Below are 13861 nucleotides of genomic sequence, written 5' to 3' on the forward strand. Positions count from 1 at the left end.
CCATTAATCTATATTTCTGTTTTTGTGCCAGTACCATACTGTCTTGATTACTGTAGCTTTGTAGTATAGTCTGAAGTCAGGGAGACTGATTCCTCCAACTTCATTTTTCTTTCTCAAGATTGCTTTGGCTATTCGGGGTCTTTTGTGTTTCCATACAAATTGTAAAATTTCTTGTTCTAGTTCTGTGAAAAATGCCATTGGTAATTTGATAGGGATTGCACTGAACCTGTAGATTGCTTTGGGTAGTAGAGTCATTTTCACAATATTGATTCTTCCAATCCAAGAACACGGTATATCTCTCCAACTGTTTGTATCGTCTTTGATTTCTTTCATCAGTGTCTTATAGTTTTCTGCATACAGGTCTTTTGCCTCCTTAGATAGGTTTATTCTCTTTGGTATAGGTATTTTATTCTCTTTGTTGCAATGGTAAATGGGAGTGTTTCCTGTATTTCTCTTTCTGATCTTTCATTGTTAGTCTTTAGGGATGCAAGAAATTTCTTTGCATTAATTTTGTATCGTGCTACTTTACCAAATTCATTGATTAGCTCTAGTAGTTTTCTGGTAGCATCTTTAGGATTTTCTATGTATAGTATCATGTCATCTGCAAACAGTGATAGCTTTACTTCTTCTTTTCCAACTTGGATTCCTTTTATTTCTTTTTCTTCTCTGATTGCCATGGCTAAAACTTCCAAAACCATGTTGAATAATAGTGGTGAGGGTGGGCAACCTTGTCTTGTTCCTGATCTTAGAGGAAATGCCTTCAGTTCACCATTGAGAATGATATTGCCTGTGGGTTTGTTATATATGGCCTTTATTATGTTGAGGTAGGTTCCCTCTATGCCCACTTTCTGACGAGTTTTTATCATAAATCAGTGTTGAACTTTTTCAAAAGCTTTTTCTACATCTATTGAGATAATCGTATGGTTTTTATCCTTCAATTTGTTGATATGGTGTATCACATTAATTGATTTGTGTATATTGAAGAATCCTTGCATTCCTGGGGTAAACCCCACTTGATCATGGTGTGTGATCCTTTTAATGTGCTGTTGGATTCTGTTTGCTAGTATTTTGTTGAGGATTTTTGCATCTATGTTCATCAGTAATATTGGCCTGTAGTTTTCCTTTTTTGTGACATCTTTGTCTGGTTTTGGTATCAGGGTGATGCTGGTCTCGTAGAATGAATTTGTGAGTGTTCCTCCCTCTGCTACTCTTTTGGAAGAGTTTGAGAAGGATAGGTGTTAGTTCTTCTCTAAATGTTTGATAGAATTTGCCTGTGACGCCATCTGGTCCTGGGCTTTTGTTTGTTGGAAGATTTTTAATCACAGTTTCAATTTCAGTGCTTGTGATTGGTCTGTTCGTATTTTCTGTTTCTTCCTGGTTCAGTCTTGGAAGGTTGTACTTTCCTAAGAATTTGTCCATTTCTTCCAGGTTGTCCATTTTATTGGCATATAGTTGCTTGTAGTAGTCTCTCATGATCCTTTGTATTTCTGTGGTGTCAGTTGTTACTTCTCCTTTTTCGTTTCTAATTCTGTTGATTTGAGTCTTCTCCTTTTTTTTCCTGATGAGTCTGGCTAATGGTTTATCAATTTTGCTTAACTTCTCAAACAACCACCTTTTAGTTTTATTGATCTTAGTTATTGTTTCCTTCATTTCTTTTTCATTTATTTCTGATCTGATCTTAATGATTTCTTTCCTCTGTTAACTTTGGGGGGGTTTTGTTCTTCTTTCTCTAATTGCTTTAGGTGTAAGGTTAGGTTATTTATTTGAGATTTTTCTTGCTTCCTGAGGTAGGACTGCATTGCTATAAACTTCCCTCCTAGAACTGCTTTTGCTGCATCCCATAGGTTTTGGGTCATTGTGTTTTCATTGTCATTTGTTTCTTGGTATTTTTTGATTTCTTCAGTGATCTCTTGGTTATTTAGTAGTGTGTTGTTTAGCCTCCATGTGTTTGTATTTTTTACAGATTTTTCCTGTAATTGATATCTAGTCTCACAGCATTGTGGTCAGAAATGATGCTTGATATGATTTCAATTTTCTTAAATTTACCTAGGCTTAATTGTGACCCAAGATATGATCTATCCTGGAGAATGTTCCATGTGCACTTGAGAAGAAAGTTTATTCTGTTCTTTTTGGATGGAATGTCCTATAAATATCAATTAAGTCCATCTGGTCTAATGTGTCATTTAAAGCTTCTGTTTCCTTATTTATTTTCTGTTTGGATATCTGTCCATTGGTGTAAGTGGGGTGTTAAAATCCCCAATTATTATTGCGTTACTGTTGATTTCCCCTTTTATGGCTGTTAGCATTTGCCTTATGTATTTTGGTGCTCCTATGTTGGGTGCAAAAATATTTACAATTGTTATATCTTCTTCTTGGATTGATCCCTTGATCATTATGTAGTGTCCTTCCTGTCTCTTGTAAGAGTCTTTATTTTAAAGTCTATTTTGTCTGATATGTGTGTTACTACTCCAGCTTTCTTTTGATTTCCATTTTCATGCAATATCTTTTTCCATCCCCTCACTTTAGTCTGTATGTGTCCCTAGGTCTGAAGTGGATCTCTTGTAGACAGCATATATATGGCCAGTCTGTGTCTTTTAGTTGGAGCATTTAATGCATTCACATTTCAGGTAATTATCAATATATATGTTCCTATTACCATTTTCTTAATTGTTTTGGGTTTGTTTTTGTAGGTCCTTTTCTCTCTTTTGTTTCCTGCTTAGAGAAGTTCCTTCAGCATTTGTTGTAAAGCTGGTTTGGTGTTGCTGAATCCTCTTAGCTTTTGCTTGTCTGTAAAGCTTTTGATTTCTCCATAGAATCTGAATGAGATCCTTGCCAGGTAGAGTAATCTTGGTTGTAGGTTTTTCCCTTTCATCATTTTAAATGTACCCTGCCACTGCCTTCTGGCCTGCAGAGTTTCTGCAGAAAAATCAGCTGCTAACCTTATGGGGATTCCCTTGTATGTTATTTGTTGCTTTTCCCTTGCTGCTTTTAATAATTTTTCTTTGTATTTAATTTTTGATAGTTTGATTAATATGTGTCTCAGTGTTTCTCTTTGGGTTTATCCTGTATGGGATTCTCTGCACTTCCTGGACTTGATTGACTATTTCCTTTCCCATGTTAGGGAAGTTTTCGACTATAATCTCTTTAAATATTTTCTCAGGCCTTTTCTTTTTCTCTTCTTCTGGGACCCCTATAATTCGAGTGTTAGTCCATTTAATGTTGTCCCAGAAGTCTCTGAGACTGTCCTCAATTCTTTTCATTCTTTTTTCTCTATTCTGCTCTGTGGCAGTTTTTTCCACCATTCTATATTCTGGGTCACTTATCCGTTCTTCTGCCTCCGTTATTCTGCTATTGATTCCTTCTAGAGTATTTTTAATTTCAGTTATTGTGTTGTTCATCACAGTTTGTTTGTTCTTTAGTTCCTCTAGGTCCTTGTTAAATGTTTCTTGTTTTTCTCCATTCTATCTCCGAGATTTTGGATCATCTTTACTATCTTTACTCTGAATTGTTTTTCTTGTAGACTGCCTATCTCCTCTTCATTTGTTCAGTCTTGTGGGGTTTTACCTTACTCCTTCATCTGCTGCATATTTCTCTGCCTTCTCATTTTGTTTAACTTACTGTGTTTGAGGTTTCTTTTCTGCAGCCTGCAGGGTCGTAGTTCCTCTTACTTCTGTTGTCTGTCCCCAGTGGGTGAGGTTGGTCCAGTGGCTTGTGTAGGTTTCCTGGTGGAGGAGACTGGTGCCTGTGTTCTGGTGGGTGGAGCTGGATCTTGTCCCTGTGATGGGCAGGGCCATGTCCGGTGGTGTGTTTTGGGGTGTCTGTGAGCTCAGTATGCTTTAGGCAACCTGTCTGCTAATGGGTGGGGTTGTGTTCCTGTCTTGCTAGTTGTTTGGCATGAGGCATCCAGCACTGGAGCTTGCTGGCCGTTGGGTGGAGCTGGGTCTTAGTGTTGAGACGGAGACCTCTGGGAGAGCTCTCACTGATTAATATTCCATGGGGCTGGGAGTTCTCTGGTGGTCTGACATCCTGGACTCGGCTCTCCCACCTCGGAGGCTCAGGCCTGAACCCCGGCCGGAATACCAACACCCTGCAAGCCACGCAGTGTGGAAGAAAAGGAAGAAGAAAAAAACCCCCCAAAACAAACAAAACAAAACAAAAAAAAACCCCAAACAAACGAACAGGCAAAACCCAAAGACAAATGGTAAAAGCAAAACTAAACAGACCCAAAGAAACATACACACATGCGTTTACAAAAAGAAAAGAAAAGAAAAAAGAAGGAAAAAAAAGAGAAAAGAAAGAAAAAGAGAGCAACCAAACCAATAAACAAACCCCAAAACCTAAACAAACACTAAAAACTAAACTAATTAAAAAATAAAACCAGAAACAAATCAAATGCAGAAAGCAAACTGTAAAAAAGCAATGAAAGCATAAAACAAACACACAAAAACGTCTCAAAAAATGTAAAGCCAAAAGAAAGATGAAAAGAAAAGGAAAAAATACAAAACAACAAAGTAGTAAAGTAAAAATAGAAAAATCTAAAATATGTTAAAAATAAAATGAAAACGTAAAACAAAGGAAAAAAACAAACACAAGGAAAATACACAATATAACAAAAAAGTACAGTAGAAATAGGGAAAAAATAATAAAAAAACATATATTAAAAATAAAAGCATAAGAAAGAAAAGAAAAAGTAAATAAAAAAGGAAAATTAAAAGAATAACAAAAACAAAGAACAAGAGAACCAAAAAAAAAAAGGAAGTTGTGATATTTTCCTGTGGCCTTAGCTGTCAGTGTCCTTGACCCTATAGTGAGCCACAGCCAACCCCTGCCTACCCAGGAAGTCCTCCAATACTTCTTGGTAGGTCTCTGGACCTGCTGTGGGCACTATGGGGCCAGTTCAGTCTCTGATCTGGCCTTACTCCTGTGTGTACTTGCCTCCAAATTCCACAGTTGCCCTCAGAGTCCGCAGCCTCAATTGTGGGAACACTAGTTGTCTATTCAGGTATTCCACAGATACAGGGTTAACCTAGCCAATTGCGGGGATTTAATCCGCTGCTCCTGCAGCTGCACAGAGAGACTTCCCTCCCTCTTCTTTAGTCGCAGTGCCCCTGGAGTTCAGCTTTGGTTTTGGCCCTGCCTCTGCCTGTCAGCCACCCTTAGGCGTCTGTTCCCCACCAAGGCAAGAGGGGGTGAAAGCAGTGGCTGATTAGGACTCACTTGCTCACTCAGGCTGGGGCGAGGGAGGGATACAGCAGTCACAACTGGGATGTGCAGGGAGTGCCTACGGTGTCAGAAGCCAGCGTGAAGTTGCAAGAGCCTGAGGCGAGCCATTCGTTCTCCCGGGGAAGTTGGCCCCAGTTCACGGGACCCTCGGCAGTGGCGGGCTGCACAGGCTGCCAGGAAGGTGTGGGCAGTGACCTGCCTTGCATACAGGACCCTTGGCAGCAGCGGCGGCAGCCTCTGGGGTCTGAGATAACAGCTGTGGCTCGTGCTTGCATAGATGTTGCCCTGCCATCTGTGAGCACACAGAGCGGGAAGCTCCTATGGCGGGCCCAGCTCTCTCCTCCCACACCCCGCAACAAAGGACTCCTGCCTCTCTGGCAGACCCAGCCTTTTTCCCGGACTCCCTCCCGGCTAGCTGTGGCATGCTAGCTGCCCCCTCAGGCTGTCCTCACGCAGCCAACCCCAGTCCTCTCCCTGGAGTCTGACCTCCAAAGCCCAAGCCTCAGCACCCAGCTCCCACCCGCCCTGGCGAGTGAGTTGACAAGTGTCTCAGGCTGGCGGGCGCTGGTCGGCACCAATCCTCCATGCGGGAATCTCTCCACTCTGCCCTCCACACCTCTGTTGCTGCCCTCTCCTCCGAGGCTCCAAAGCTCTCGAGACCGCCCCATCCCTGCCAGTGAGGGGGATTCTAGTGTGTGGAAACTTTTCTTCCTTCACAGCTCCCTCCCAGAGGGGCAGGTCCCATCCTGATTCCTTTTTCTCTATTTTAATTTTTTTCTTTTGCCCTACCCAGTTACGTGGGGCTTTTCTCGCCTTTTTGGAAGTCTGAGGTCCCCTACCAGCATTCAGTAGTTGTTCTGTAGGTGCTGTTCCATGTGTAGATGTATTCTTGATGTATTTGTGGGGAGGAAGGTGATTTCCATGTCTTACTCCTCCGCCATCTTGCAGGTCTCCCCCTTAACCAGTATATTTTCAAAGATCTTTTATTCAGATTAATGTCAAAGCTTACGTGTAATTAAAGGTCATTGCAAATATGTATTTCTTAATTCCAGTTGTAAATTTTGTGACTGTTTTTTAAAAAGTAGTCTTTTTAGTCTCAAAAGCCTGATTTTTCTTTACTCTTGTTCTAGCCTTGTCTCCTGTCTTGACCTGCGTGAATGTATTTTATATGTAGGGTTAGCAAATGAGATTGGCTCTTCCCCCAGTGCCAGCCAGTCCCCTGGGCTCCCTCCAGGACTCTACACTGGTGCTGAGTGTGGCTTTAAGTATCAGACAAACAAATCATTGTAAATAGCCCAGTGTTAGTTTGCTTGTGCAGAGGACAGCGAGGCCCAGGGCATTTGACTCCATTACTACAGGTCTCTGGAGAACTGGAGGCACACAAATAGTCCCAGTGAGACTGATGTATTTTTTTTAATCATGTATTTTTTCAATATATATCATGTATTTTTTAATCGTCCAAAGTCCATAGTTTACATTAGAGTTCATTCTTGGTGTTGAGCATTCTATGGGCTTTGACATATGCAGAATGACATGTATCCACCATTATTGTATCATACACTTTTAGGGCACATTCACTGCCCTAAAAGTCCCCTGTGCTCCACCTATTCATTCCTCCCTCCCCTTAGCCCCCTGCAACCACTTATCTTTTTACTGCCTTCATAGTTTTGCCTTTTTCAGAATGTCATATAGTTGGAATCAAACAGTATGTAGCCTTTTTTAGATTGGCTTCTTTCACATTGTAATAAGTATTTTTGATTCCTCCATGTCTTTTTGTGGCTTGATAGCTCATTTTGTTTTAGTGCTGAATAATATTCCATTGTCTGGATATACCACAGTTTATTTATCCACTCACCTACCGAAGGGTATCTTGGTTGCTTCCAAGTTTGGGTAATTATGAAGAAAACATCCATGTGCAGGTATTTGTGTGGACATAAGTTTTCACCTCTTTTGGATAAATACCAAGGAGTACAATTGCTGGATCATATCGTAAAAGTATGTTTCATTTTGTAAGAAATCATCAAACTGTTTTCCAAAGTGACTGTACCAATTTTGCATTCCCATCAGCACTGAGTGAGAGTGCCCATTGCTCCACATCCTCACCAGCATTTGGTGTTTCAGGATTTTATTTTTCTTTTCTTTTTTTTTTTTTGGCAATTCTAATAGGTGTCTAGTGGTCCAGCAAGTATTTTAAATAACTTTTCATACTTCCTGCCTATTAAAAAATCTTTAGAAAATGTAGATAAACAAAAAATAAAATAAAATAAAATGAATCACCTATAATCCTATTACCTAAAAATAATGATTTTTAATATTTGGGTATGTATCCTTCCAATCTTTTTTCTCTGTATGTATGAATGCATTTTTTCTTTTTGCCCTTCTAAAGATATACACATATCAACTTAGCTAAGAGCAAATTCAACGTCTCCATTTTCAACCCTATGAAACCCCCAAAGTTTTTCAACCTTGCTGACCTAAAGACTGGCCTTTGACTTGCAACTTGCAGTTTACCACAGCTGGACACGTGTGTTAAGAACAACTCACTTGTCTGAGGTTCCTGAAAGTGAAATAGATCTGTATGCTTCTTTAATAGGTAAAAATGAAATATTAATTTATATAAGGAATAAGATAAAAGGAGAGAAGAAAGAAAAGAAGTTATAGCCCCTGTCAGCTGAACTGCCAAGTTCATGGTGTCCAGTCTCAAAAGTACCTCAATACTCCCTGGCAATTCTTTTGTGTCCCCAGCAAGCTCTTGCTCCACTTTTCACCATAACTATTTCAAACCCACTTTACACTCTCCTCTTCTCCTCCCTTCTCATTTTCAACTGACAATCTCATTTCCCATTTCAAGAGAGAATAAAGGCTCCAAACGAAATTTCCTTAGCCTCTGCTACCAACTTGCACTCTCCTTGGATCCCACCTTGGATCCTATCCTTCCTATATTTCTATTAAAATCTAAAAGGTGACCTTTCTCATTCTAACTCTCTCAACTATACTTGGGATCTTGCCTCCTTAGAGTCTTCCTCTGAGCTTCACTTCCTTCTTTCTTACCTCTGACTACTTCTTCTTCCCTTGCATTTAAATACGATTTCCCACTTCAAATAAAATCTATGCCCCCGCGCCCACTCATCCTCCAACCTATTTAGGTATGAGTCTATCTTTCTCTTCAGAGTCAAATTTTATAAATTATTGATTTGTTTATTCAGCAAATATTTTCTAAGTGTCAACTACACACAGGGTTTTGCTTTAAGTACTAGAGATTCAACAAAGAACACAGTAGACAAAATTCCCTGCCCACATGGAATATCTACTCTATTGGAGAGCTGTAACCATTTTCTCATTTCCAATTCTATCACTACCCAACGTCATCTGGCTTCTGCCTCTACCCGTCTTTGCAAACTGCTCTCACCAAGGTCACTAGTGATCTCCTTGTAAATCTCACAGAAATTTGTTCAGTTCTCATCTTATTAGATGCAGGTTTTTCAGCATTTGAGATGTTGATTACCTTTTCTCAAAACCCTAAGCCCTTCAGATGATATCAATCCCCTGACTACAAACATTTAATGGCTGCACATCCCTTTTAGGATAAAGTTTTAAATCCCCCACAGCTTAAAAATCCCTCACTGATGACTCTCCTGCTTTCTTCTCCAGCCTCAACTCTCACCTTGTTAGCCTTAGTCTTGGTCTGCCATTTTTGGTTCCAACCATCCTGATCTCTCCATGATCCACTGGAAGTACCACACATTCATTCTCCCTTCTTCCGTTGGCTTATCCCTACTCACTCTGCAGCCCTCAGCTTTGCCATCCTTTTTTCTGGGAGCCCTGAACTTCCAATTTTTAATTCTGAGTCTTTCTTACGTACTTTCATAAAAACCTCTAATTCTTCATCTGGCAGCATCTATCACAGTATGCTCTCCTCATCAGTTTACCTGTCTGTATTCCCTTGCGATACATAAGACCCTAAGAGTGAAGACTAATTCTTATTCAAGATATATTTCCAGTGCCTAGAATAGTGTCTGGCATAGAGTAGTCCCCTTATAACTATTAACCTGAATTAAGATTTTATGTATTGAAGATCTGTTTTATGCCAGGCACTGGGCTACGTGCTTTATAAATAGTATGTCATTTAAGCCTCACCAAAAAACCCCTCAAGACAACAGTTTTTATCATAGGGAAATTGGGCCTCCAAGAAGTAAAATAATCCAGTTGGACCTGTGGTTGCCCAGCACCCCAGTGATGAACAATCTCAACAAGAGGAACCACCAACTGCAAGTCAGGACAGTCTACCTGGTCAAGAGAGAGAAGATGAAGGAGCATCTGTTGTTCAAGGGCCTGACCTGGAAGTTGATCAACAGGAACTGACTCAGCCAAAGACTGGAGGTGAGCATAGAGATGGTCCGGAGGTCAAGAGGAAGCTTTTACCTAACCTCGAGCTCATTAATATGCCAGAAGCAGGTGAAAGACAGCTATAGGTTTAAAAGAAGACAGACTGAAACCATGCAGATTGTTCTTATGTTGGAAATTTATTAAAATTCTCTCAATAAAATTTTACAGTTTTCTCCTCAACAGGTCACAAAGATGGTAAGTGGTGAGGGAGGATTTGAACCCAGGTTTGTTTGACTCTATAGATAAAAGAACATTTCATCTATCTCTAAGCTTCAGAATGAATTAAAGAGAATTATGTTAGAGTTGCTAGAAGAACCTTCATTATGATGCCAGATCAAGGTGCCAGAATCCATGGCTGTGTTTTTTAAATCCCCTTCTATCCATGAGAACTTTTCAAACTCTGCTGCTGGGTAGCATTTGACATGTTTACATTTCTCAATATAACTCTTTCCCCAAATTATACAAAGATACTTAAGTCCTGATGTGATATGGTGTTGGAATGGGAAAAGGTGAAAGGATGGCTAGTAAGAACATGAAACTCTGAGTCTTTAAATCCTACCCACAAACGTCCATCTACTAGCAGAGAAGTCCCTGAAAGAAATGCAGGCAATTCATCTTTTCCTAGCAGGACATTTCTTGGTCTTTAATACCCAACCTCATGATGGTATTTATCTCTCAGTACAACATTTTGGGGGACAATATTTATACAGGCAAAACATGTATATATGTCTTCAAAATTCAATACAACATTTTAAACAAAACAATACACATAAAAAGTCTCAATTATTTTCCAAATTGACAAAATAGAAGAATCATATAAAAAGAGCCCAAAGTGTCAGTTAAGTGGTTGTGTAATTCTTGCTGGCACCAGGGGAGGTTGTATTAATTGCATACAAAGCAAAGAAATTCACATCCGTATTAATTTTTTGGTGACTGGGAAATGATATTTTAAACATTTTCCATCCTCACAGTTTATTATACACAGTATTTCATTGTGTTTACATTTTAAGAAGTTGGCTCAGAGTTTGGGATTAATATGCAGCACAATATAATTTTCACAATTTAAAATAATGTGAAATACATTTATTGCTAATGTCCTTGTACCATAAAGTCTGATTTTCAGAAATGAATTACTGGAATTAAGCAGGAAATGCCTATCTTTGCATAGTAAGTAAAATCAGAAAGAGGACTAAATTAGCACTCCTGCCCAGACAAAGGAGTCCTACCAACTTGGGCTCTCCTCTGAATTCATCCATCCACATGGTAAAGGGACAGGGACTGGGTCCAGAGCCCCTTCTAGAATACACTCTGAGCTCCTGCCATCTTGAAAGTCCCTTCAAGCAGGAGGAAGAACATAGGGCAAAGAGGGATTCTGTCAGCAGAATCAGTCTCCTTTGAAAGAGCTTTCTAAGAATGCCACCCTCTCACCACTTCTGCTTATATCTCATTTGCTAGAACTGAATCAGATGACACCTCTACCTGTAAGGAGGCTGGAAATATAGCTGAGAGTATTGCCTAAATAAATAAATAAATAAATAAATAAATAAATAAATAAATAAATAAATAGTGGCGCTTTTATATTAGGGAAAAAAGGAAATTGGATTTAGTTAGGCAAATAGAAGTTTCTGCCACAGCTGGGATTATCTGTGGAGGAAATGTAATCTTCTCCCAAGCCAACATTCACCAGTGTTTTGTTTTTTAACCTGTTAACTTAAAGTTCAATAGCAATTCAATGGTCAATTAGCAGGAGAGAATATTGGAATATCTTGCTTATCCCTTTGTCAAGAAATTGTCAATGCTCCCAGGCATGAGAGAGAGTTCTGTCTTTTAGTACCTTATGAATATTTCTACTTTCTTACTCTAGAAGCATCTGAAATAATCTAGAATGGGCTGTTAATTCAGTCTTAAAGTCACACTATATACAACTATCTATGTATATTCCACTGACATCCCAAATTACACCTGACAGCCCTTGGTTCAAGATGACAGACAACAAAAGAGAATGAAGGGGAGTTGTCAGTAGATATGAGAACTCAACAAATTTCTAGTGGCTGGAAAAAGATGAACACAGCAGCATCTTGCAGGGGAAAAGGAAGGGATTTCAGCAAGAAAGAAGGCCTCAGAATTCTCAGACTCTGAATGAGAACATCTGAAGTGGCCTAGAGTGAAAAAAAAAAAAAAAAAGCAGGCCAAAAGCAGAGGGTGTAAGTACAATTCTGACCATGGAAAACATGCCCTAGTGACCCACAATCTGCCCTTCCCATCCTCACATATGCCTATCTCTATTCATATGAGCACCACCAGTATTTTACTTACAGGGAAAAAACAAAGACACACAACAACAACAAAACATTAAGGATTTAAAAAATAATAATTGTAGCAATTTTCTGGGGAGAATTAGGGCTTCTAAGACAGGAGGAAGGCCACAGAATAAAGCCCTCCCCATTACGGTATTTGGACCTTCTCTATCCCCCGATTAAAGTCTCCACTTGCAACAAGTAAAGTCTGCTGAACCAATTATCCGTCCATATACACAGAAACCACTGGGAAACCAACCTACATACATCACAACAGAGAAAACTCATGTTGGCTACTTAGAACAATCAAATTAAGCTGTGCCAAACTTTCCAACCAAGTTCACCAGAAGGGATGCACAACATGGATCACATGAGAATGTAAGTCCAAAATGTGTGAAATCCCTGAACTTGGCCACCACCCTATACATTTAAGATGATGAAGCTCCTCAAACCAACAAGTCTATGCTTGTTCCAGAAATAAATTAATGCCCCTCTAAGTAGATCTCTCCTTCAATTTTACACTGAGACCTTAAAGTCCCAGAATAGGTAACCAGTGTTTCCCCTCCCAAAATTCTTATTCTTCTTTGACCCAACAGGAGGGGGTCACACTCCATGCCTGGGTTGAGTGTTATTCCTTCCTCAACAACTTACACCAACTTCTGTATTTTTCTTTAGTGGGTCACACTGGGGTAGCACCAACATCAGCACCTGCAAAGCTGGATCACTCCAACCCCAGTGGTCTCATGAGTCCCGTTCTTACAAATGTCCACAGGACCAGCCCTTTACCCACTGAGTTTAGAAAACTTCATGGAAATCTCTACAGCAAAATGAAAGAACTAATGCTTAAATCTCAGCAGCCACCCACCGCCAATAGCATTTCTTAAGCCAAAGTGCATATTACAAACGTATGCTACAACCTAAAGCCACATCATTGTTGCCAGCTGTAGGCTATAGCAGAGATAGTATTATGGAGTGAAAGAAGGTAGACTATAGAAAACAGTAAAAATATTCTTTTTATGGATGAATTAGGATGGACTATTTGAAAGATATCTTTTCCCCAGCCAAGGGCAGCCTAAGGCCTGGAACCAAAGCAAGCCAAATGACCTACTTTGACCCTTATTTCCTAAGCACATGAATCTTAGACTTTTCCAACCCAAAGGGAAAGCTTGTCCAACAAAAAGCAAGAGACAAGAGAGCTGGGGTTTTTCCACAATGCCCAGAGACTCACTCCTTCTTCCTCAGGCCAGAGGGACAGTCTAGACCCGCTTACTTCACCAGCTGTCAGAAGAGAATGCCCACAGAATGCCAAAGTCCACCAAGAGCTGATAGGAATCAAAGTGGTGGTTACCTGGGGGAGAAATTATTGACTGGGAAGGGGCACTAGGAAACTGCCAGAGTCACAGAAATGTTTCTATTTTGATCTGGGTAGTGACTGCATATAGGCAAAAGTTCTTCAAACTGTTCACTTAAGATGTATGCATTTCACTGCATATAAATTATATCTCAAGAAAAAAGAAAAGAAAAAGAAATTTTTAAAAGAGAGAGAGACACACAGCCAAAGTTTTTTCCAATAAGAAGCACCTCCAGACTTTCTTTAATTCTCCAGATTTCTGAAAATGATAGATTCCAAAGAAAGAATTAAGGGGCAGCCAAAAAGAGGAAGACAGTGATCACAGAGCAGAATCGTTTCCATTTCCCTTTAACTTCATAGCAAAGCAACTGAAAGAGAGACAAAGAAATAACCAGGGTGCTTCCAACAGGAAGCAAACACCTTCACCCCCATGCATCACAACTTAGCTCTCTTGAAAGAGAATGCATCCCCAAAGTCATCACTTGTATGTACACTGTGACTTTAAATCCCTTTCATGAAAACAGTGAGAGCTCCACTCCAGGGAAACCTGGCCAAATAAAGCTGACAAGTCCAAAAGGGCTGTTCTAGCTCTTGAGTAGCCTTC

At 39.8% G+C, this 13861-nt stretch overlaps 1 protein-coding gene across 1 annotated transcript; it reads left to right on the forward strand.

The window, feature by feature from the left end:
- Window positions 1-9422: 9422 nt before the first annotated feature.
- Window positions 9423-12790, forward strand: LOC133091761 (X antigen family member 3-like; the record flags this gene model as incomplete). The annotated part of the gene is made up of 2 exons (XM_061190995.1): window positions 9423-9678; window positions 12582-12790. Coding segments are annotated over 2 exons (465 nt in total), but the record flags the coding sequence as incomplete, so codon positions are not given.
- Between the last annotated feature and the right edge of the window lie 1071 nt (window positions 12791-13861).

Source organism: Eubalaena glacialis, chromosome 5 (assembly GCF_028564815.1).
Source record: "Eubalaena glacialis isolate mEubGla1 chromosome 5, mEubGla1.1.hap2.+ XY, whole genome shotgun sequence".
Taxonomy (NCBI): domain Eukaryota; kingdom Metazoa; phylum Chordata; class Mammalia; order Artiodactyla; family Balaenidae; genus Eubalaena; species Eubalaena glacialis.